This window comes from Oncorhynchus tshawytscha, linkage group LG03, assembly GCF_018296145.1.
Source record: "Oncorhynchus tshawytscha isolate Ot180627B linkage group LG03, Otsh_v2.0, whole genome shotgun sequence".
Lineage (NCBI taxonomy): Eukaryota > Metazoa > Chordata > Actinopteri > Salmoniformes > Salmonidae > Oncorhynchus > Oncorhynchus tshawytscha.
Genome location: NC_056431.1, coordinates 36,843,646 through 36,869,948, shown reverse-complemented (window position 1 = coordinate 36,869,948; position 26,303 = coordinate 36,843,646). Strand labels below are relative to the sequence as shown.

The following is a 26,303-nucleotide window of genomic DNA, read 5'->3' as shown; positions in this document are numbered from 1 at the left end:
TTGAGTGAGAGGACTAATTGACGTCTTCAAGTAGCTACACCTCTCCAAAGTGTGCACAGTTCCTATGTAAATTCAATGCACTTTTATGACTCAAAGGAGTCTTCAACTGCTTTTGTGAGCTCTCCTAGCTGTGCCGTTGAGAAAGCAGCGCAAGCACACTTGTAGTTGTTTCGTTTGGAACAACCCTTCATCCCCGTCATCACACAACTACTGACTGTTGTTTACGCAATCCAAAATTGGCCTATAAAAATCACAATCTGGGTCAGGTGGGCATAATTTGAAAACATGTTCTATTGCCAACCTGACAAGCTAAGTCATAAAATATTGTTACATACATTGTTAGGCTTTCACAGGGCAATTCAGAGAAACATTGTAATTTTGGTACACATTGAAAGGAGTTATATATATATATATATATATATATATACATACACACACACACCAAAAGTATGTATACAACCCTTCAAATTAGTGGATTCGACTATTTCAGCCACACCCGTTGCTGTCCGGTGTATAACAGAGTGACTTTCAATGTGGCACCACCATAGAATGCCACCTTTGCAATAAGTCCTGCTAGAGCTGCCCCGGTCAACTGTAAGTGCTATTATTGTGATGTGGAAACGTCTAGGAGCAACAACGGCTCAGTCGTGAAGTGGTAGGCTACACAAGCTCACAGAACGGGACCACCGAGTACTGAAGCGCATAAAAATCATCTGTCCTCGGTTGCAACACTCACTACCGAGTTCCAAACTGCCTCTGGAAAACTGTTCGTTGACCGCTTCATGAAATGGGTTTCCACGGCCGAGCAGCCACACACAAGCCTAAGATCACCATGTGCAATACCAAGCGTCAGTTGGAGTGGTGTAAAGCTCGCCGTCACTGGATTCTGGAAAATCGCTCTCTGGAGTGATGAATCACTCTTCACTATCTGGCAGTCCGAGGGACAAATCTGGGTTTGGCGGAAGCCAGGAGAACTCTACCTGCCACAATTCATACTGCCAACTGTAAAGTTTGGGTGAGGAGGAATAATGGTCTGGGCTGCTTTTCATGGTTCAGGCTAGGCCCTTAGTTCCAGTGAATGCTACAGTATACAATGACATTCTAGACGATTCTGTGCTTCCAACTTTGTGGCAACAGTTTGGGGAAGGCCCTTTCCTGTTTCAGCATGACAACACCCCGTTCACAAAGCGAGGTCCATATAGAAATGGTTTGTCGAGATCAGTGTCGAAGAACTTGGCCTTCACAGAGCCCTAACCTCAACCTCATCGAACACCTTTGGGATGAATTAGAACGCCGACTGCGAGCCAGGCCTAATCGCTCAACATCAGTGCCCAACCGCACTAATGCTCGTGGCTGAATGGAAGCAAGTCCCCGCAGTAATGTTCCAACATCTAGCGGGAAGCCTTCCCAGAAGAGTGGATGCTGTTATAGCAGCAAAGGGGGGACCAACTCCATATTAATGTCCATGATTTTGGAATGAGATGTTTGACTTGCAAGTATCCACATAGTTTTGGTCATGTAGTGTAGGTTTATAACCTCATACATAACCTAATATTAACTCCTGCAAAATTAAGCATTTCTTGCAGTAGAATGATACAACAAAATGTAAACTTTGACTTGGAAACAGGAGTGGATATTTTAATATTATTTTTTGTATCTTGAGAGAATTAATGTGCGGTTAGCGACTGCAAAGGCTATCTTTATCAGCATTATAAAAGCTGATAGTATTTGAACAATTTAAAATATGCATCCAGGTTGAACTGAAATCTTATCAGAAACATGTTGGATTGTTTTCACTGCTTTTAATTTCCTTCAAACTGGTCAGATTGATGTACATTTTGACATTTTGAACAGAATATCTTTAAAAAATGTTTTATTGCATTTACCCCTCCGGTCCCTAAACCTCTCCTGCAGGAGAGAAGCAGAGATGAAAGAGAAAACTTTACAGAAGTCAACAAGATTGAAGCGTTCACCGATTTACGACATTCTGGTGAACAAGGGTTTATTTAGTCTTCTAGAGCAGTAATGACAGAAGAGAAGCTGCATGCATACAATTATAGAAAAGTTGACGAACAAATAGCCTACCAAAATGTTGGAAATTATTGGTAAAAAAAAAAATCTTGCACCCCGTCCAATTTTCGGCCTATTTGCGGGTTAGAGTCAGATTAGATTAGATGCGGGACTTCTCACATAGTTGGGCGGCTGCGGGCAAACAAATTCTTCCAACGTGCGCATGAAAATAGTACATTTCTTACAGAAATGACATTAAATTAACTACTACAATCATTGAGACTGCCACTTCGTAAAGATGCAGTAAAGTCGCAGTCATTTACTAAGGATTGCCCAACAACAGAGTTAGTGGGCGTACGAACTGAATCGTAAGTCTGAGGCCCATCTTTCTGAAAACATGGTGTCTCGCTCCCAGAGACATGACCACAATCATGCACAAGGGGGGTGAGCTTGAGGTCCTGCATGTGTGTCTGTGTGTGTGTGAGTGTATATGGTGCGTGTGTGTATGGTGCGTGTGTCCATCTAAGCTCTGGAAGAGGGGTGTTCTGGAGTCCTCCTCACGGCAGACAAACGGGGCTGAAGGGAATTGATCAGTTCTCAAGGAAAGCCACGTAGTCAGTGAGTCTGGCCAGTTGCTGCTCGTTTGGAACCAGCGAGACAGGGGGAGGATCTGTTTGGGAGAGAGAGTGAGTGAGTAAGAGGGGGATTCCTCATAGAGCCAAGTCGTCTACCATGTAGCATCCCCCACCGGTGTGTGTGTGTGTGTGGGTAGAGGACAGGGGACATGCTCCAATTCAAAGACTAAGCAGCACGGTACATCTATTCTCACTGCAATGCTGGAGAAACATGAGTTGCACATCTGGACATGAGTGATCTCTCTCGTTTTACAACTGTTTTCTAGTGTGCACAAATGAATACACCCCAGAAGTTTAGCTTCCCATGCACAGCCAATACATTGTTTATGTATATTCTAAAGTCCTTTTTTGGGCAAAAACCCATTCGGATTGGCTTGGTCTGGCTACGAAGTGGGTAGGCCTATGCCCTGCCAGGCCCACCCATGGCTTAAATTGTTGCATGTTGCATTTATATTTTTGTTCAGTGTAGGTGGAAAGGGATTAATCGAGGGGCTGATGCATCGAGTCAGACGGACATATGTGCCACAGATGCTTAACATGATGGCCCGCTAATTAGAGAGAGAGGCTGTTACATGGCCCCAGACACAGCCCACAAAATGTCTCAAGCCAGAATGATTAACAAGCCACCCACTGGGCTTGTAGACTGTTAGGATTGGAGAGAGAAGATCTGAGGAGAGGGGGAAGAGGAGGGAAGGGAGGAGGACTGGGGTAGGAACAGCGATTGAGCGTGGGTGTGTGAGGCTAAAGAAGTGAATGAAAGAACACAGGAAAAAGAAGAGTGGGGAGAGTAGGAGCGCATGGTGTGAGAGAAATAGAGGGATATTTGATGTTGCTCTTTCATGAGACATGTGTTTTCCCAGTTACACAGGGACAGAATGTCTTACAGGCCAGCCAAAGGAAAGAACAGCATTATGAGGGAAAAAATGTGAGGAGAAAAATAAATTAAAGCCCACGAATACAGAAAGACAGAGGACAGGAAGGGAAAGGCGATGAGGAGGACTGGAGTCAGTGTCTGAGCCAATTATGAATGACCCCAAAATTCACAGCTCTGGATCCAGATCTCTCCCTCTCACACACACACGGTTAAAGCGAGCATAGGGGGGATTGAAAGTCTGGTGAAATGTGCTATCAGCACAGAAAGAGGGCGTGATTGGGCAGAGTTGGGAAAGAGACTAGGGCATGATAAACAGCCGAGTGATGGGAGAAAAGAGAAGAGCAACAGCTCCACCTACCTGGTTTCTGGGGCATTACCATCCTGGTGGCAGGATCTGCCTGCCAGCCCTGGCTCACCACCCCTGTGGAAAGGAGGGAAAGAAACCAGAGAGGAGCGGTGGGTAGAGAATAGGAGGGGAAAAGAAATGGAAAAAAAGATGAAAAGGGAATAGTTTGATGACTATTTTCCGGTCTTTCAACTCTAGAAAAGTACTAACCATCTTCATCCCCGCCTGCATGAACAATTTAGCTTTATCTGCCTCTACTGATAAAAATGAGTTTATATCATTTCATGAAGAGATAAAGGATATACAGTAACAGTTAAAAGTTTGGACACACTCATTCAAGGGTTTTTCGTAATCTTGTACTATTTTCTACATTGTAGAATAATAGTGAAGACATTAAAACTATGAAAAACACATGGAATCATGTAGTAACCAAAAAAGTGTTAAAAAAAAGTTAAACAAATCAAAGTAGCCACCCTTTGACAGCTTGGCACACGCTTGTCATTTTCTCAACCAGCTTCAGGAGGAATGCTTTTCCAACAGTCTTGAAGGAGTTCCCACATATGTTGAGAACTTGTTGGCTGCTTTTCCTTCACTCTGAGGTCCAACTCATCCCAAACCATCTCAATTGGGTTGAGGTAGGGTGATTGTGGAGGCCAAGTCATCTGATGCAGCACCATAACTCCCCTCCTTGGTCAAATAGCCCTTACACAGCCTGGAGGTGTGTTTTGGGTCACTAACCTGTTGAAAAACAAATGATAAGCCCCACTAAGCACAAACCAGATGGGATGGCGTATATCGCTGCAGAATGCTGTGGTAGCCATGCTGGTTAAGCGTGCCTTGAATTCTAAATAAAATCACAGTGTCACCAGCAAAGCATCCCCACACCATGACACCTGCTTCACGGTGGGCACCACACATACGGAGATCATACGTCTCACAAAGGCGGTTGGAATAAACATTTTGAAATTTGGAGTCATTAGACCAAAGAACAGATTTCCTCTGTTCTAATGTCCATTGCTTGTGTTTCTTGGTCCAAGCAAGTCTATTCTTCTTATTGGTGTGGTTTCTTTGGAGCAATTCAACCATGAAGGTCTGATTCACGCAGTCTCCTCTCAACAGTTGATGATGATATGTGTCTGTTACTTCAACTCTGTGAAGCATTTATTTGGGCTGCAATCTGAGGCACAGTTAACTCTAATGAACTTATCCACTGCAGCAAAGGTAACTCTGGGTCTTCCTTTCGTGTGGTGGTCCTCACGAGAGCCAGTTTCATCATAGCGCTTGATGGTTTTTGCGACTGCACTTTAAGAAAAATTATTTAAGAAAAATTCCAGATTGACTGACCTTCTTGCCATAATATGGACTTGGTTGTTTTGTTTTGCTATCTTCTGTATACCAACCCTACCTTGTCACAACACAACTGATTGTCTCAAATGCATTTTTTATTTTTTTATTTCACCTTTATTTAACCAGGTAGGCTAGTTGAGAACGAGTTCTCATTTGCAACTGCGACCTGGCCAAGATAAAGCATAGCAATTCGACACATACAACAACACAGAGTTACACATGGAATAAACAAAACATACAGTCAATAATACAGTAGAACAAAATAATACAAAAAGTCTATATACAGTGAGTGCAAATGAGGTAAGTTAAGGCAATAAATAGGCCATGGTGGCGAAGTAATTACAATATACCAATTAAACACTGGAATGATAGATGTGCAGAAGATCAATGTGCAAGTAGAGATGCTGGGGTGCAAAGGAGCAAGAAATAAATAAATACAGTATGGGGATGAGGTAGGTAGATAGATGGGCTGTTTACAGATGGGTTATGTATAGGTGCAGTGATCTGTGAGCTGCTCTGACAGCTGGTGCTTAATGTGAGTCTGGAAGGAGAGTTTACAGTTTAACCAGACACCCAGGTATTTGTAGTTGTCCACATATTCTAAGTCAGAGCCGTCCAGAGTAGTGATGCTGGACGGGCGAGCATGTGCGGGCAGTGATCGATTGAATAGCATGCATTTAGTTTTACTTGCGTTTCAGAGCAGTTGGAAGCCACGGAAGGAGAGTTGTATGGCATTGAAGTTCATCTGCAGGTTAGTTAACTTCTTCGATATAGGGGGTGCTCTTTTAATTTTTGGATAAAAAAACATTCGTTTTAAACAAGATATTTTGTCACGAAAAGATGCTTGACTATGCATATAATTGACAGCTTTGGAAAGAAAACACTCTGATGTTTCCAAAACGGCAAAGATATTATCTGTGAGTGCCACAGAACTGATGCTACAGGCGAAACCAAGATGAAATTTCAAACAGGAAATGCCCCAGATTCTGAAGGCGCTGTGTTCCAATGTCTCCTTATATGGCTGTGAATGCGCCAGGAATGAGCCTACACTTTCTGTCGTTTCCCCAATGTGTCTGCAGCATTGTGACGTATTTGTAGGCATATCATTGGAAGATTGACCATAAGAGACTACATTTACCAGGTGCCCGCTTGGTGTCCTCCGTCAAAATTATTGCGCAATCTCCAGCTGCGTGCATTTTTCCATTTGGTTCAGAGAAACCAAACTGCCACGAATGATTTATCATCGAATAGATATGTGAAAAACACCTTGAGGATTGATTCTAAACAACGTTTGCCATGTTTCTGTCGATATTATGGAGTTAATTTGGAAAAAAGTTCGGCGTTGTAATGACTGAATTTTCGGGGTTTTTTTCTTAGCCAAACGTGATGAACAAAACGGAACGATTTCTCCTACACAAATAATTGGAAAAACTGAACATTTGCTATCTAACTGAGAGTCTCATTGAAAACATCCGAAGTTCTTCAAAGGTAAATGATTTTATTTGAATGCTTTTCTTGTTTTTGAGAAAATGTTGCCTGCTGAATGCTAGGCTTAATGCTATGCTAGCTATCAATACTCTTACACAAATGCTTGTGTAGCTATGGTTGAAAAGCATATTTTGAAAATCTGAGATGACAGTGTTGTTAAACAAAAGGCTAAGCTTGTGAGCCAATATATTTATTTCATTTAATTTGCGATTTTCATGAATAGTTAACGTTGCGTTATGGTAATGAGCTTGAGGCTATGATTACGCTCCCGGATACGGGATTGCTCGACGCAAGAAGTTAAAACTGTGTCCAAAGAGGGACCAGAAGTATACAAAATGGCGTCGTCTGCGTAGAGGTGGATCAGAGAATCACCAGCAGCAAGAGCAACATCATTGATGTTTCCAGAGAAGAGAGTCGGCCCGAGAATTGAACCCTGTGGCACACCCATAGAGACTGCCAGAGGTCCGGACAACAGGCCCTCCGATTTGACACACTGAACCCTATCAGATAAGTAGTTGGTGAACCAGGCGAGGCAATCATTTGAGAAACCAAGGCTGCCGAGTCTGCCAATAAGAATGTGGTGATTGACAGAGTCAAAAGCCTTGGCCAGGTCGATGAATATGGCTGCACAGGAATGTCTCTTATCGATGGCGGTTATGATGTCGTTTAGGACCTTGAGCGTGGCTGAGGTGCACCCATAACCAGCTCTGAAACCAGATTGCACAGCGGAGAAAGTACGGTGGGATTCGAAATGGTCGGTAATCTGTTTGTTAACTTGGCTTTCGAAGACCTTAGAAAGACAGGGTAGGATAGATATAGGTCTGTAGCAGTTTGGGTCTAGAGTGTCACCACCTTTAAAGAGGGGGATGACCACGGCAGCTTTCCAATCTTTGGGAATCTCAGACGATACGAAAGAGAGGTTGAACAGGCTAGTGATAGGGGTTGCAACAATTTCGGCAGATAATTTTAGAAAGAGAGGGTCCAGATTGTCTAGCACGGCTGATTTGTACTGGTCCAGATTTTGCAGCTCTTTCACAACATCAGCTATCAGGGAAATTCCACAAATGAACTTTTAACAAGGCACGCCTGCTAATTGAAATGCATTCCAGGTGACTACCTCATGAAGCTGGTTGAGAGAATGCCAAAGGTGTGCAAAGCTGTCATCAAGGCAAAGGGTGGCTACTTTGAAGAATCTCAAATATAAAATATATTTAGATTTGTTTTAACACTTTTTTGCTTACTACATGACTCTATATATGTGTTATTTCATAGTTTTGATGTCTTCACTATTATTCTACAATATTGAAAATGGTAAATATAACAAAAAACCCTTGAATGAGTAGGTGTGTCCAAACTCTTGACTGGTAATGTACATAACTATGGTATATGACTGTGTTATTGATCCAGTAGCCAGGTGGGTAGTGAGGGAAAATTAGGTTTTCGCACTGCAGCTGCTTACCCTTCACGGCTTCCTCCACAGAGTAGCCCACAAAGGCGGCAAAGTCTTCTGCCGTGATGGAGGTGTACGCCTGGGCCACCAGGCCACAGGCCCTCCTACGTGTGGTCTCTGTGGAAGAAAAGATAGGTACATACATGAGATATTTCTCAGTCTTTCAAACATGCAACAAAATCAAATAACGCTTAATGTAAACAGCAAAACGTGGAGTCCTGCCCCATGTTCAAAAAGCTATGTTCTTGTACTACTCATGTAGCAGTGCTGATAACCATTTGGCTATACACAGACTGAGAAATATCAAGTGAAATAGGCCTACGGTGCAAGGCGGAGGTAAGATTTGAGTATGATTTGGTTCCGAGTTAACTGCTCCTTATGACAACATTGAAAAAACAATATTGCCTCACAGCTGACAGCAAACCAGACATTAGCTTACACCTTTGGTGGATTTTGTTGCTGCCCTGACAGCTTCGATAAACAAGACCCAAGTTAATCGGCCTTCACACTTTACTGCCTGGCAACAGTCTGTGTACAAACAATAACCCTTCATTCGCTACAACAGCGTTAGCTGCGATAACAAGTGGAATGAGTAAAGACAGCTGCGAGGACAGGGGTCCCCCCCCCTTCTCCAGCTGCGAGGACAGGCACGGTGCCTGTCCGGGGTCCCCCCCCCCTTCTCCTCCCCCAAAGAGTGTCCTGTTATGAATGTGGTTTCATTTTCTGAACGGAAGCGACATTTGGTGTTAACTGCAGGCACTTAAGGGGAAAATGAAAACTTTAAATGGAATCTGAAAGCATGATTTAAGAGAGCCAGTAAAGTACTTGTGAACCTGACGAACTAAGCTGTAGTGTATGTATGCGTGCGTGTGTGTTGTCAAGCCTCTTCCTAATGAACACACTGTTCATCTGAGGACTACACCTGCGCAAAAAAATAATGAGAAAACCAACAGCCATGGCTTCGGCCCAGAAAAATAATAATAAAGGAAAATCAACTGATATCCTTTCAACCACATTATGTAGCCTACTGTATATGGCACATTTGAGAGCCAGAGCATTATCAACTGCTGTGCCTTAGTATATTTGAAAAGGGTTGACTGGTCCTGTATATTGTTGACCTACAAAATACCCAACATGCACCACAGTATCAATTCAAAAAAGGATGTTGGGGACTATTTGCACATAGTAGAAGCCATTGAACCAGGTCACCGCAAGAAGATTTTTGTAACATGGTCCTCTCATTCCACTATTTTTGTCGCAGCTCGCTGACCGATAGGACGCTAGCCAAAGATGACTCATGACAGGTGGCCCGGCCCCTACAGCTCTTCAGAAAGGAGTTTGCAATTGCTGAGAAATACGGTCTATGACATGAGTGGGATGGTGCTTCATGGATGAGAAACAGGACCCCCACTTGCCTTTCACTGACACTCCAGAGCCTGTTTCACACCCTCTCACATTTTAAAAATAGCCCCCCCCACTCTTCACCAGTAATGGCTAGCCACAGAGGACTCTCTGCCCTTCACTGACACTCCAGGGCCTGTCGTTTCACACCCTCTCGCATTTTAAAAATAGCCCCCCACTCTTCATCAGCAAAGGCTAGCCACTAAGGACTTGGCAATGGCTTTTATTTTTTTATGCTGGTACTTGCCAAGTGAGCGCAACAACATATTGGGGCAACTCCCCAGTTCACAGTTCTCTTATGAAATATTTTGTTTTGAACTTCAAACTTATTTTCTGAATGAAGTGGCAATCTTGGAATAGTTGGAATCTAAACAAAGGCAAATCTCCTTGAGTCATTTGAAACACCCTTTATTTCAGATCTGTTGAAATATTTTCTTGCCAGTTTAGTGCACAACATAATTTATCAATTTGATACAACCATAGGCATTCTAGGTGTTGATGAGAAACTACAAATCAAAACTACTTTCCCATCTCAATCTTTACATGTGTTAAAGTATTCAAGTGTAAACAATCTGAGAGGATATTCAACCTAAAGTACATAACAAATAGATCAGAATAAATCTGATATGGAAATACAAAAGTATAAAAAAAACTATTATAGTTTACAAAAAGGCAAAGTTAAGAATACAAAAAATACAAAAAATATTAAACTCAAAACTGGGGAAAGCCAAGGTATCCAAGTCAATCAATTACGTATAAAAACATTTTAAAACTTTACTCCTAACTTCTCTTAATATCAATGAAACATTGCAACTAGAGTCCCTGCCAGGAACATTCAGGTTAAAAGAACCTTCAAAAGTAGTAAATAGTTTGTTCAGTTTGTATATTTTCCAGTTTCATCACTCCTCCTCTTCTTCGTCCCCTTCGGCATCCTCGAATGCATCGTCTTCGACCATTCCAAAGTCCATCTTGGCCAGGATGGCCTCCACATGCTCAGTGGACAGCGTGAAATGGTCCATCTTCTCAAAGCCCGGCTCGGGCCTCTCCTCGCCCAGGGAGATCTTGGCGGTGTCCTTGGTCTGTGTGATAAGGCCCTTGGAGGCCAGCAGGAACTCTGCGGCGCCGCTCTGCTCCAGGGCCCGCACAGCTGTGTCCGTCAGCTCTGATCCCGCCTGCAGTCGCTCGCTGTAGTGCTGGGCCAGCGCCCGCAATGCAGTCACCTTCTCGTCCTGCTCCTTGCCGATCTGCTCCAGCAGCAGGCCTTTGCGCTCCTCGAGCACTGCATAGAGCAGGTCAAAGCGCTCGCCTAGGCTTTGCTTGGCACGCTGTGCGTTTTCCTGCACCGCCTGACATGTATCCTCCATCTGGTTGAGCAGGGCCTGAAGGCGCCCGTTTCCTGCCACTAGGGTGTCGATAGCATTGCTCAGCTCGCCCTTCTGCACCTGGTAGACACTGGCCAGTGGTGACACCTCACAGTCCTTGTGCTGGCCAAACACCTTGCACATGGAGCAGGTGGGCATCTGGCAGGTCACACAGTAGATGTTGATCTTCTCCTCCTCGTGCTCCTGGCACATGGGTTCCTTGGCGTCCTTGGGCTTCAGTGGAGTCTCTGTGCTGTCTCCGCTGCCACTACCCCCGCCACCCTCCTGCTGTTGCTTGTAGATGTCGATGATGTTCTCCACCAGCAGGTTGCGCTGAAGTCCATGAACGCCATGGCGGTCCAGGACCACCTCGAAGCGGCAGGTGGGGCAGCGGAAGACGCCGCCTGAGAACCGGTAGGGGTTGCGTGAGTCGTAGAGGTCACTGGCACAGCCACGGCACAGGTTGTGCTGGCAGGGCAGGATGACCACGGGCTTGGTGAACATCTCCAGGCAGATAGGGCAGCTCAGCTGCTTCTCCAGGCTCTCCATGGGGCTGGGTGGACGCACCAACGAGCCGGTCCTCTGGATGTCCATGTTGGAATAGGCTTCTCCTTAAACGTTGAGCTTGAAAATGTTTGCTTATTTTTCAACACAGCCTTCTCAAACTTCGCAGTGGGTCATTGACAACTTTTATTCTTTCCCTATAGGCTTTAACAAGCCAATAACTTGAGGCTGAGGGCTGAGCCTCTTGCTTTGGTAGTTGATGCTTCAGAGTCCGCTGAAGTGCTGATATCTGTTCTGACTGGGGAATAGCAGCCCTGTCCTTTATACCAGCCCTTCACAGCCAGCGACACCTGATCCCTCCCACATAACAGGGCACACATTCCTCCCTGCTTGTTTGTCAGGCTCTTTTCTGAGAAAATAGCCCACACCCACCAGCTGCTGCATTCGTCATTTGTCACACTAGGAGCCATGTCCCTTTCCACAGTGACAGAAATCTGACAGGGCCGGGGGTACACTCAGCAGAAATACACAGGGCCCCCACGTGACTGTCCCATGTGACTGTCCCAAAGCAATAACACCTGAGGAAGGTTTCCTTAAGGGTAAACAACATGCCCTGTAAAGTCAACGCACCTTTGACTCTGTTTACCAGTAACAACAAGCTGGTTTTCCAGGAATACTTACAACAGAGCCAGTGTTGGCTTCATAAAGCAGACCACCTTCCTCACGGTGTAGCCCACTTATCGCCTGTGGTCATATCTGAGCACTTCAGTGGATTGATCAAACTCCTATCGAGCATCCACAACACCCTCTGTGGTGCAGTCAAACCTACTGTTGATGTTTCATGCTCAAGACATGCATTGCACCATCAATCCTATAAATAGGTTACAAATATTTATTCATGTGTTTTTCACCCCTTCTAAATATGTCTACTGACTAGAGTGTGTTGAATCCAACATGGTACTCGATAAACTGACCCAACAAAACAGCTGAATAAAAATCGCTCCGACATTTAATTTAACTACAATTACGTAACATGAGCAGAAAGCTATAGCCTCTGGTCATGGAAATGTCTCACTGAGACGGTCTTGAAAAACTCTCCAGTGAATGTGAACCACATTCCGTGACGTTGAAAAAAATAAAAAATAAAGAACAGTGAGCACCAGGGACAAGCTATTCTTAACCTTGCCCACATGCGTCACATAATGTGTGGGTCTACCAGGTTCCAGACGTTAGAGGGGGTTACACATGGGGAGTGTGAGCAGAGAAGGTCATAGCCATTTCCATATGCCAATCTCCCATTTACCAAGGCAGGAGCTTACTGATGGATATTTTAAAAGTGATTTAAGAAGACTGGGAAAACGCCATCTTCTCCGTCTAGGCTAATGTTTGTACCTCCACTGCCAATGACCTGGACCACAGTAATCAGTGACCAGGTTTCCATCAAAATCTTTTATGTGCGTAAGGTACATGGTACAAAAAATGTGCAATGGAGTCATGAGTGCATTCAGGTGCATGTCGAACAACAAATGTTTTCCACAATAAACAAACATAGGCTCATTATGTTCAGAACAACCCAGCGTATGACGACATGCCATCTAATAACTGTACATCTAACATAGTGATCAAACATTAACACTGTATATGACATGAGTTTTATGATTTGGAGATGTGAAGTGCACATTTGGACTCACAGTTGTTTGACTTGTATGACATCAAAACAGTATTTATTATAATCCTCAATGTCTCACCTTCCAAAATAGATCACATCATTTTAATTTACAGCATTTCCCACACTTAGACAACAAAAACATTTGCTAAACTTATGAGTGTAAAGGGCTAACTCAAAAGTGCTTTAGAGTCAATAGCAGAAAGCAGTTAATCTATGACACATTGTCATATTTTGAACATTCATGTCACGTGACCAGGATTTTAACCTTAATTTCCCCCATTTCTTTATATGTCAGATGGTCCAGCACCCTCAAACAATTGCTTTAATTTTTGGTTAAATTCTCATTTCGAGAAAAGGCTTAAAAAAGTTAAAATCTAGGTCATGAGACATAGTCCAAAATACAGGCCCTAGCCAGGACATACACCAGACATGTAAATATGTGTAATGATATGACGGTAGAGTTGAGATGCAAATTCTTGCAATGGTGTATAGCATCTAAATACTTGCATTGTTTACCCGACCACTGAGTATGGATAGAAGTAAACAGTTGACCAAAAAGAGATTTATAGTGCAGTCGGAAAGTATTCAGACCCCTTGACTTTTTTTTAGATTGTTTCATCAAGGATCTCTCTGTACTTTGCTCCCATCGTCTTGCCTTGATCCTGACTAGTCTCCCAGTCCCTGCCACTGAAAAACATCTCCACAGCATGATGCTTCCACCACCATGCTTCACAGTAGAGATTGTGCCAGTTTTTGTCCAGACTACCGTCTGGCCACTGCACCATAAAGGTCTGATTGGTGGAGTGCTGCAGAGATGGTTGTCCTTCTGGAAGGTTCTCCCATCACCACATTGGAACTCTGGAGCTCTGTCAGAGTGATCATCGGATTCTTGGTCACCTCCTGACTAAGGAACTTCTCCCCCAATTGTTCATTTTGCCAGCTCTAAGAAGTCTTTGTGGTTACAAACATCTTCCATTTAAGAATGATGGAAGCCGGTGTTCTTGGGGACCTTCAAAGCTGCAGACATTGTTCGTACCCTTCCCCAGATGTGTGCCTCGATACAATCCTGTCTCGGAGCTCTATGGACAATTCCTTCGACTTCATGGCATTGTTTTTGCTCTGACATGCACTTTCAAGTGTGGGACCTTATATAAACAGGTGTGTACCATTCCAAATAATTTCCAATCAATTGAATTTACCACAGGTGGATGCCAATCAAGTTGTAGAAACATCTCAAGGATGCTCAATGATAACAGGATGCACCCGAGTGTCTGAATACTTGAGGTATCCATTTTTGGATCTTTAATACATTTGCAAACATTTCGAAAAACCTGTTTTCGCTTTGTCATTATGGGGTATTGTGTGTAGATTGAGGAAAAACATTTTTATTTTATATATATATATATAAGGGTGTAATGTAACAAAATGTGGAAAGTGGAAGGGATCTGAATACATTCCGAATGCACTGTAAATGTCTTAAAATTTAAGTAATAGCAAACAAATCAAACTAAGAAATTATTAAAGTACGTAAAAAAGGTTCAAGTAAAAAAAAGAAGAGTGTTTTAAATAAATCTGGGTGCAAAATATAAGTTTAAATCAAAGTAATGACAAAATATATATATATTTAAAAAAAAAAGGTTAAGCAAAAAATAAACAAACAAGTATGTAACAAAAACTCTAAAAAGTTCAAAGGCGTGTTGTCTGTTCAGGGTAACTACAGCCAATGATAACTGTTGCCTCTCTGGCTGTATTGCCCTTGAGGTGGTGGAGGTCTGCGTACAGGAGTACTGCTGTACGCTGGCTCATGGCCCTGCAGCAACAAAATCATTCATTGGGTCTGCGCATGGGCCTACAGAGGATGTGGCATCACCAACCAAACATAAAGTACAATAACACGTTATACTGACCAACACGTGCAAGAGGTTTTTTGGTGGCTCGAGGAGGGTTCCCCGAGCCAAGAGATGAGTTGTCTGGACTTGGGAGGTACACAGACCGCTCAGTTGGAACTGCAGCCAGGTTGAGTGTTGCAACTGCTGCTGGGCCCAGGGTTGCTGCTTGGCCCTTCATCAGTCTGTGGGAGAGCAAGTAATAAGCAAAGTTAACAAACAAAATACATTCGCTATGAACAGTGACTTTTGTTAGCAAGCAGCTAGCAGTCAACAACATAAAGTAGTTGTGAAATAGCTAACTAGTTCCTAGTCATTACAATCATTTGGGTGAGAGTGAAAAGAAAATTTTACGAACAGGCTAAGCAACAATCACTTACGTTATATTATAAAACGTGAGCTTTGTTAGCAGTCAGCTAGCAGAAAATAACATGAAGTAGTGATCATTTAGATTCATATAACTTATAGGTAGCTGGCTGGCTAATACATTAGGACAGTGTCCAGACTTATTTTGTTAGCTACAAGAACACAAAGCCGAAAAATGTACTTGCCATATTCTTGCTCTTCTGCTTCAGTCACCCTGGACAATAAGATGGCGAAGCATGGAGGCAGGTCATGTGCCAAGGAATTCGTCCAGTTCCCTGTAGAATGGACAGGTCTCCCGGCCACTATCACTCAGTCCATTATTGTCTTTCGTCTTGTGTTATGTATAGTTAATGTCTCAAATTTTTGTCTGGCACTACTTCCGAACAATGGTGGCCATGTTCAAGCAACCCCGTGGACATTCTCAATATAGATCTCTTTTTCTGTACCACGCTTTAAACCTCGCTAGAATCGGATTTTGCGACCAAATGGATATCAGAAGCTTTGTTTCCGCAATGGACCAGGTCAATGAACTCTCGTTTGCCATGGTCTATAAAATGTACAAACGGCAAGCATGATATGTACAAACAGCAAGCGCGAATGTAAAGTATGGGGATTTCTCTCTGGCAAACTTTATATAAATGGTGCCAGAAGCATCCCTTGACCTCTTACGTGACAACAATACACATTGGCTAATTCACGGAACCAAAATCGGCTGCACACGTGCGCCATCATAAATAAATGTATTTTGTCCCCCCATACCAAATGCGTTCACGACATGCAGGTTGAAATATCAAAACAAACTCTGAACCAATTTTATTATTTTGGGGACAGGTCAAAAAGCTAGCTTGCACTTGCTAGCTAATTTGTCATATTTAGCTAGCCTGCTGTTGCTAGCTAATTAGTCCTGGGATATAAACATTGAGTTGTTATTTTACCGGAAAGGTCCTCTACTCTGCCAATTAATCCACACATAAAACGGTCAACTGAATCGTTTCTAGTCATCTCTCCTCCTTCCAGGCATTTTCTTCTCTTGATTTTATATTGCGATTGGCAACTTTCATAAATTACATGCATTACCACCACCGACCTACTTCGTCTTTCAGTCACCCACGTGGGTATAACCAATGAGGAGATGGCACGTGGGTACCTGCTTCTATAAACTAATGAGGAGATGGGAGAGGCAGGACTCGCAGCGCGATCTGACTTTTCTTTTAGCCCTTGGCAACACAGACGCTCGTTGGCACATGCAATAATTGAATATAGATTTCACAATGTATTTGCGAGCGGTGTAGTCAGCCTGTTATCACAATGCAATGCTCAGAGGAGGATGACTCTCGAGAAAGAATCACCCGCAACCTATGGAGGTAGCGTTCGAGAGGAGATAAATTAGCAAATTTACAGGCCAAATTATCTCGAGACGCAATACTGCTCGAGAATCTCTTGATAATCTCCTCAACCCGAAGAGCTTTAGAGGGCTATATTAAACTGGGCAAAATGTATCCCATCATGCTGTGCATCAATGGGACAATTTGTGAGTGGATAAATAACCCATTAGATTTTCAATTAGGTATTACAAAAGCTTTTTAAGCTCCCTTTTCTGTATTCTTCTTTGCCCTCCATAACCACTTCATGGCTGGGTTACAATGTAGGATGCAAGTGGTGTCCCCTCTTTTGATAATTGAGAACACTCAGTAGGCAGCAATGTGAAAGACATTACAAAATGTACTATTACAATTGTGTGGGGTCCACTTTCATTATGTAAGCATACATTTTTTTTTTCCGACTACCCAACATATTTCATTTCAATCATCCTGCTACCAATTGTCCAAAGCAGATTCCCTATAAATTCTAACATGAACAAACTTCTAATGAAGCTGCTGATTGCGTGAACTGCTAAACATCTTACACATCTATCCTTACCCAGTCTTTCTTCTCGTCTAGCCTCAGGTTTAAGCAATGAATATAGAAAGTTATTCAGAGGTGAGAGACGTGGCCTGGTCATGAGTTCAGTCAGTCTCAATAGGTCAATGTGTTGCATATTCAATAACACCCGGTAACAGTCTCCAGAATGTCAAAAACAATTTCTCTCACAAGAATAGACATTTGGATTAATGTATAGGGTACTAAGCAATACACTCAAACAAAAATGGCATGCTTACTCAAAAGATGCTCTGAAGGTCGAATGTTATTTTTTCCCCTGTAACCAATATTGTTTGAGCAGGGCCCTCAGTCACAAAACCGTGTAAATCAGCCACATTGAGTTATATATGCATGTTGAGCAACAGAAGTGTGTAGGCTGTGTTTTAAATGTTAGTTCATCATGCAGGTCAGGTGTGTTGATTGGTCACAGAAAAGTGCACGGCCATTACAGTACCTTGCAGGGCATCCATGGCAGGCAGGATGTTCTCAGACCACTGGTGAGCTGCAATGGCCGAGTAGATCCCTGGGAAGTCTCGCTGCCATATGCGCTGACCCACGGCCCACACAGCCGTCAGCTCTAGGTTTCCCTGCACACAACATGTTTAAACCCATTTAAATCAACTTTAACATACATTGGTAACTAAGACTATACTAAACGATATGCAGACTGAGTCTTGTTGCTAGTGAGACATTGAGTACACTCATTCTCATGAATTGAAGCAATTCCATGTGCAGGACAGGTCCCACTTTTGTACTACCATTTTCAATGTGGGAAATTATACAATGACTGGTCTACCTATTCAAGAGTTGAGCTCCCAGTATAGCTTTAACTCGTTTTCATTGTCTAACAAAAATATACACAAAGAAATTTACACAAACTTGTGACTCAGCTATCTATACTGAACAAAAATATAAAACGCAACATGTAAAGTGTTGGTCCCATGTTTCATGAGCTGAAATAAATGCTCCCAGAAATGTTCCATACGCACAAAAATATCAAATTTTGTGCACCAATGTTTACATCCTTCTTAGTGAGTATTTTTCCTTTACCAAGATAATCCACCTGACAGGTGTGGCATATCAACAGCATGGTCAAAACACAGGTGCACCTTGCGCCGGGGACAATAAAAAGCCACTAAAATGTGCAGTTGTCACAACACAATACCAAAGATTCCTCAAGTTGAGGGAGCATGCAATTGGCATGCTGACTGCAGGAATGTCCACCAGAGCTGTTGAATGTGGATTTGTCTACCATAAGCCGCCTCCATCGTTTTAGAGAATTTGGCAGTACGTCCAACTGGTCTCACAAGCGCAAACCATGTGTAACCACACCAACCCAGGACCTTCAAATGCGGCATCTTCATCGGATGTCTATGAAATCCATAGATTAGGGCCTAATGAATTGATTTCAATTGACTGATTTCCTTATATGAACTAGCTTAGTAAAATTGTTGCTTTTACATTTTTGTTCAGTCTAAATATATTAGATAAATGCTAACCCTAACCATTCTCACCGATTTAATGGCTTGAGGAATTCGCTTCCACAGGTACCTGGCATTATTCCTGTAAAAAAAAAGTAACAAAAGTCATCTGACAATTAAAGGGGAATGGAAACACTAGGCTTTAGAACGCCAGCTAACACAGAAACAGCCCTGTGAAGCACCTGTGAAAATGTGCATAAATACATAAATAAATGCTCCCCTCTCCCAAACTGCCATTTACACAACTAATGAAGATAGGGAAAAACTTGAGCATATTGAGTCTTCAATATTTAGTAAGGATTGATAATCTGAAATCAGAATGGTAATATATTTTACTGTGAATGAGTTCGACGTTTTAGTTACAGTGGTATTTTTCTTGAATTCTACGGAATGTTCTGTGATCAGACACTATGTAAAACACACACTACATGGTCAAAAAGAGACACCCCTTCAAATTAGTGAATTCGGCTATTTCAGCCACACCCATTGCGGACCGGTATAAATGCAAGCACACAGCCATGCATTCTCCATAGACAAACAATGGCCTTACTGAAGAGCTCTGTGACCTACAACGTGCCAATGTCATAGGATGACACCTTTCCAAAAAGTCAGTTTGTCAAATTTCTGCCCTTGTCAACTATAAGTGCTATTATTGTTAAGTGGAAATGTCTAGGAGCAATAACATCTCAGCCGCGAAGTGGTAGGCCACTCAAGCTCACAAAACAGGTTCACCGAGTAAAGCGCATAACAAAAATGTAAAAAAACTTGCCTGTCCTCGGTTGCAACTCTCACTACAGTTCCAAACTGTCTGGCATTTAGTCTTACATATGACAACGAAAGACATGCACAGTATAATATGTATAAAACAAGAACTTTATTGAAAGAATAAGGTTAGGGGAATACATTGTCTCATTCAAACCTGAAAACAAAGTGCAAGTTACAATGCTTTCATAACATACAACATTAATCTCAGGGATATTGTCTGTCCTTGAGCTGTTCTTGTCTGTTGATGTTCTGTGTTACAGTGGGGCAAAAAAGTTTTTAGTCAGCCACCAATTGTGCAAGTTCTCCCACTTAAAAAGATGAGGCCTGTAATTTTAATCATAGGTACACTTATTTTCCACCATAATTTGCAAATAAATTCATTAAAAATCCTACAGTGTGATTTTCTGGATTTTTTTCTAATTTTGTCTGTCATAGTTGAAGTGTACCTATGATGAAAATTACAGGCCTCTCATCTTTTTAAGTGAGAGAACTTGCAAAATTGGTGGTTGACCAAATACTTTTTTGCCCCACTGTATGTCATTCTGTTTTATGTTTCATGTTTTGTGTGGACGACAGGAAGAGTAGCTGCTGCTTTTGCAACAGCTAATGGGGATCCTAATAAAATACCAACATGTGTCATCAAAAGTGAACTGGAATTACAAAATATAATAAGAATAAGGCACATAATAACAATAATTGGACTATCGCAGGGCCTTACTCCCAAGCTATCTCCTTTAATGCAGAGTGCCATGCAGACGCATCAGATCCCATATTTACAGACTTTGGTAGGACTCTGCCGGCAAGCTCCCAACCACAAGGTCAATGCAGGGCTCAAAATTAACACTGGTCCTCTTGACCGGGACAAGTAAAAAAAAAAAGGATTTATTCTGTCCGAATGACAAGTTAATTAAATCACACAAATCTAAATATCAAACAATTACTCCTATCAGAATTGGATCAGAGTCCAACTTTGGAACAATATTTAAATCTATTTGCCATGTATATAAATAAATAAAAAAGCCTACATGTCAAAGTGTAGGTGATATGCATGTTGGCTACAGCATCATGTCCAAACCAATGCTGACAAGAGTGAGCCGCCAGAAAATGTAGACAAACTTTAATGAGACTTAATTACACAAATATAATGAAGGATAGTTAACATTAACATCTAAAGGCTTGATTCTGTTGACATAATTGAGGCACAGTTTGTTCAGATGAAATGGTCACAACACCGGAGAGTGAAGCACAGTGCCTGATTGTTCTGCACGACGAGCTTGACAAGCTTTCGGACAAGTAAAACATCCGTCCTACTTGTCAAGGCCTGCAAATGAGTTGGTAAAAATTAGGCCTATGTAGGGTGAACTGGGAAGACGGCGGCCTGAAGATGGCGGTGCGGAATGCTGAAGATGGCGGTGCGGAATGCTGAAGATGACGGTGCGGAATGCCTCATAATAAAAACAGAATATTCAATATCTGTAAAGCTGACTAAATATTAGCACTTCACAACTTTGATCCACATATGAGCAGTGTTGTGTTCGAGACCACCTAAAGCAATACCGATTCAATATCAAGACCGCAGCGAACCGAGTCAAAAAGGGGGACGAGAAGTCCCAGACCGAGTCTCTTTTTATGTAGTGTTGACTCTTCTCGTGATGTGCGTTTTGTCCTATATTTATTTAATATATATATAAATAATTATTCCATTCCCCATCCCCGCAGTACGAAATTTGCCTTATTAGGCCGTCATTGTAAATAACAATTTGTTCTTAACTGACTTGCCGAGCTAAAAAGGTTAAATAAAATAAAAAGACCAGAAAAATGAGTCCAATTCAAGACCATGACTGTAACGGTCAAATCGTCACGATAGGAGTTCAAAATGTCTTGTATTTCGGTGTTCATATTTTAGAAGATGTCTTTAGACATTCAGAAAGGTGAAAAAAATGCATGCTGAGGGCAAATAGAGCCACTCTACAAATTATTACTAACCCAAACAGTGGAGAACAATGAGGGCCTCCTACACTTTCAGAGAAAGGCTAAGGATTTATAAAATGATACAATTATTCATATTATTTTCAATGATGTTCTCATTTAATATCTTCAGTTTTTGTTAGAAAGGGTTAACACTTCAGAGAAAAAAAAAATCCAATCAGGATTTTTCTTTGGTCTCTGCTTGCTCAGTCAGCTATTGGCTAGGCAATCAGAAGCTTCACAGAAAGCATCTGCCATTCAACTGTATTAGGGTAACATTTTGGAGTGACAGTGGAATCAACCAACTACATTGACTTTAAAAATGGGTGGAACCATTTTGATCTAAACATATGGAAACTGCCTTCAAAGGCCAACAAGTCACTGTGCAATATTGAACAGTACTTTTCCCACGGTCTACTAGCTAGCTGTTGTTCTAGGCTAGTTTGCAGCAGCAGGTGTTATCGAATATGATGTTGTTACTAATTTGTTAACTTCTTGTTGAAAGTTATCCTTGAAAATGGAGAAGTTTCAAATTATCATCATATGGTGAGTGTAACTTTTTTTTATTGCAGATCGCATGCTGTTAGCCATCCTTTTGAAAATAACCTGTGTGTGAAACACTGTTGCATTTAAACTTTAGCTTACCTTTGTGTGATAAACATGAACAGTTTTTTTTTTGCAATGGGAACTAATAGTTGAACATTTCGATTGGGAACTGCCTTAGCCTAATGGTTGTGTTGTATTATGATTGGGACCTGGCATATTATGTCAGAGTGCTTGGACTGGTGTCTTTCCATTGGTCCTATGCATCAGTGTAGTGGTGTCTGGAGAAGCAAGCACTGTGTGAAAACGACACTTTTCAGATTTTCCTTCAAAATCATAATTAATACAAAAAAATAAAATAAATTGATGTTCTACATTTACAATAATGCTTAAACATCATCAGGAAACCATTTGTGGTCTGGGAAAAATGTTACATTTTGTGGAGGGGTACCCTTTAATTCAATTGAGCAAAACAAAAGGCCCTCCCCAATGATACAAATCCGCATTAAACCATTCTGTCAGGTAGGCCTACATTGCAGTCAACATTTAATTGGTTAATTGGAAGGTTTTTGGGGAAAACCTTTAGAAATGTTCATGCAAACAGCGCATGATGACTGAATTGAGCATCGTAAATAGACTAAGAACCAAACTTATTCAATACCTGATTTGCATACCCATTGTTGCCTTGGTCAGTATTTATTGATAGATACTTTTGGTTATGTAGTGTATATGTGGACACCTGATCATCAAACATCACATTCCAAAATCCAGGGCATTAACATGGAGTTAGTCCCCCTTTAATGCTATAACAGTCTCCACTCTTCTGGGAAGGCTTTCCACTAGATGGATAATTGCTGCGGGACTTCCATTTAACCACAAGAGCATTAGTGAGGTCGGGCACGGAAACCTGGCTTGCAGTCGGCGTTCAAATTCATTCCAAAGGTGTTAGATGGAGTTGAGGTCAGGGCTCTGTGTAGGCCAGTCAAGTTCTTCCATACAAATCTCAACAAACAATTTCTGTATGGACCTCGCTTTGTGCACGGGGGCATTGTCATGCTGAAACAGGAAAGGGCCTTCCCCAAACTGTTGCCACAAAGTTGGAAGCACAGAATCGTCTAGAATGTCATTGTATGCTGTAGCATTCACTGGAACTAAGGGCCTACCGCAAACCATGAAAAACAGCCCCAGACCATCATTCCTCCTTCACCAAATTTTACAGTTGGCACTATCAATTGGGGCAGGTAGCGTTCTCCTGGCATCCGCCAAGACTCGTCTGTCGGACTGCCAGATGGTGAAGTGAGATTAATCTCACCAGAGAATGCGTTTCCAATGCCAGCGAGCTTTACACCACACCAACAGATTCCTCGCATTGCGCATGGTGATCTAAGGCTTGGGTGCGGCTGTTCGGCCATGGAAACCAATTTAATGAAACTCTGGACTAACAGTTCTTGTGCTGACATTGCTTCCAGAGGCAGTTTGGAACGTGGTAGTGAGTGTTGCAACCGAGGACAGATGATTGTTATGCGCTAAGCACTCAGCGGTCCTGTTCTGTGAGCTTGTGTGGTCTACCACTTTGCGACTGAGCCGTTGTTACTCCTAGTTGCCACTTCAATAACAGCACTTACAGTTGACCAGGGAAGCTCTTAGCAGGGTAGAAATGTGAAGAACTGACTTGTTGGAAAGGTGGCATCCTATGATGAAGCCACATTGAAAGACACTGAGCTCTTCAGTAAGGCCATTCTACTGCCAATGTTTGTCTATGGAGATTGCATGGCTTTGTGCTTAATACACCTGACAGCAACTGGTGTGGCTGAAATAGCCGAATCCACTAATTTGAAGTGATGTCCATAAGTTTGAAACATCTTTCCTACTTATCGGCTACAGATATCATTCTGAACGCGGCTTAAAAAAAAATCTATATTGTATAGTGGAGCTTCATAAGCTTTCAAGATTTCAAAACTGAAGGATCAAGTTTTGAAATCAGTGGAATTAGAGTATGATAGCTAAAGAGACGGAGAAACACCTGTCTCCGGATTACGTCTTCAAACTAAGGGCAACCGTGGTATGACATTCCTGACAGGGAGATGCATCCATCATGCATGATGATGCATACAGGTAAAATAGCTAGCTACATTTTCAGATATTACACATTTCTAATTTTGACAAAGTGATTTCAGGTCAGGCTAAAGTGTACTGTTAGCTAGCTAGCTAACATTAGCTGGCTGGCTTCCTAGTGGACGTTATTATTAGTTTCCCAGACCTGTTTGCTTTTCTCGTTAGCTAGCTAACATTGAACCTGGTTGGTTCTCACAACACAGTGGCATTGTTTTTCAATTTTGTTAAACTAGCTAACCTAGCTGGCTCATTAGCTAACTTTACATGTGTACAACACCCTTTGAATATGGCTGGTGTCAGTAAACGTCTACAAAAAAGCGTAATGAAATTGTTGCTAGCAGAGCTGGTTAGGCTGTTTTCATGTTATCCATTGGTAAACAAATCATCAGCCAAAGCGTCAAGTGTGCGCTCAAAGAGAGCAAAACAAGATGGCTGGGGCTAAAGCTTAAGAGCGTGTGAACTATGCTGAAAGGGTGTTGAAAAAGAGCTCTTTACTAGATACCAAAACATTCAAAAGGCGATTCTCAAAAGTGAGTTTACAAGTTGATCACCTTTCAAAGCAGAATTACTTTCCCATTTGTCTTCAAATGCAATGTATTATATACCATTTTGTAGCTCTGAGTCTCTACTTTAATCAATGTAAAAAACACAATTTCACATTTTGCTACATAAGACCGAATCCAGGTGGTGAGTCATATATAGCCTCAACTATACCACTGGCCCTTCGTGAAGGCCTAGGTCCAATTGTGTTTGCACAGTGGCGAACCTATCTATAATAGAGATAAAAAGACTGCCATAAAAAAAAAACAGACTACGGTTTGCAACTGCACAAAGATCGAACTTTTTGGAGAAATGTCCTATGGTCTGATGAAACAAAAATAGAACTGTTTGGCCTTAATGACCATTTGTTTGGAGGAAAAAGGGGGAGGCTTGCAAGCCGAAGAACACAATCCCAACCGTGAATCACGGGGGTGGCAGCATCATGTTGTGGGAGTGCTTTGCTGCAGGAGGGACTGGTGCACTTCACAAAATAGATGGCTTCTTGAGGGAGGAAAATTGTGTGGATATATTGAAGCAACATCTCAAGACATCAACCAGGAAGTTAAAGCTTGGTCGCAAATGGGTCTTCCAAATGGACAATGACCCCAAGCATACTTCCAAAGTTGTGGCAAAATGGCTTAATCAAGGTATTGGAGTGGCCATCAAAGCCCTGACCTCAATCACATATAAAATTTGTGGGCAGAACTGAAAAAGCATGAGAGAGCAAGGAGGCCTACAAACCTGATTGTTACACCAGCTCTGTCAGGAGGAATGGGCCAAAATTCACCCAACTTATTGTGGGAAGCTTGTGGAAGGGTACCAAAAACATTGGACCCAAGTTAAACAATTTAAAGGCAATGCTACCAAATACTAATTGAGTATATGTAAACCTCTGACCCACTAGGAATGTGTTGAAAGAAATAAAAGCTAAATAAATGATTCTCTACTATTATTCTGACATTTCACATTCTTAAAATAAAGTGGTGATCCTAACTGACCTTAGACAGGCAATTTTTATTACGATTAAATGTCAGGATTTGTGAAAAACGGAGTTTAAATGTAGTTGGCTAAGGTGTATGTAAACTTCCGACTTCAACTATCTATACATACAATTACATTACATTACATTACATACGGCCTGGCGAAGCATTTTTAATACGGTGACAATTGAAGCTGAGTGTTTTACTCCACTGGTCTCTGGAAGAAATTACAAGTCCTCACTGTCCGAGACATTCAAGACTGAGTAAAAAAAAAGTATCCGACACAAGACCGAGACAGTTAATGTGTGGTCTCGAGTACTACAACAACTGCTCGTGAGCAATAACACCACAAAACAAAAGGGTAGAGAAATGTATCAACAAATACTACCCACGCCAAAGCATGTAGTGTAGCCAGGGTAAGTATGGAGACACAATCCCCAAAAGAAAAATGCAACAGACGATTCCTGCTTTTCACCACTCCGTACACAAAGAATGGAAACTGACCTGCTTAAGTCAATAAATTGGGCATACTTGAACGAGTTAGTAAAGATATAAAAAGGAGTTGAAGGCGATCCTCGAAATGAGTGATGAGAAACTAAAAGCTACTCTCAATATTATTGAAACAGACATTAGTAAAAATTTAAGAGAAGCCTT

The 26,303-nt window shown here is 42.0% G+C and overlaps 2 protein-coding genes across 2 annotated transcripts in view; both read right to left on the bottom strand.

Annotated features, from left to right (window-relative positions):
• Positions 1-1,856: 1,856 nt before the first annotated feature.
• LOC112234930 (COP9 signalosome complex subunit 8) overlaps positions 1,857-26,303 on the bottom strand; it is a 33,335-nt gene continuing 8,888 nt past the window's right edge. Inside the window, exons 3-7 of the mRNA XM_024403255.2 lie at positions 18,772-18,820; positions 17,712-17,844; positions 8,160-8,267; positions 3,878-3,940; positions 1,857-2,680 (exon numbers count right to left, since the gene is read on the bottom strand). Of these exons, the coding sequence (XP_024259023.1) occupies positions 2,601-2,680; positions 3,878-3,940; positions 8,160-8,267; positions 17,712-17,844; positions 18,772-18,820 (433 nt within the window). The 3' untranslated portion in view covers positions 1,857-2,600. The remainder of the gene's footprint in view (positions 2,681-3,877; positions 3,941-8,159; positions 8,268-17,711; positions 17,845-18,771; positions 18,821-26,303) is intronic.
• Positions 9,944-11,777, bottom strand: LOC112234919 (E3 ubiquitin-protein ligase TRIM63-like). Its single transcript, XM_042315091.1, has one exon. It carries the CDS (start codon positions 11,504-11,506, stop codon positions 10,451-10,453), a length of 1,056 nt encoding a protein of 351 aa, XP_042171025.1. The 5' UTR covers positions 11,507-11,777; the 3' UTR covers positions 9,944-10,450.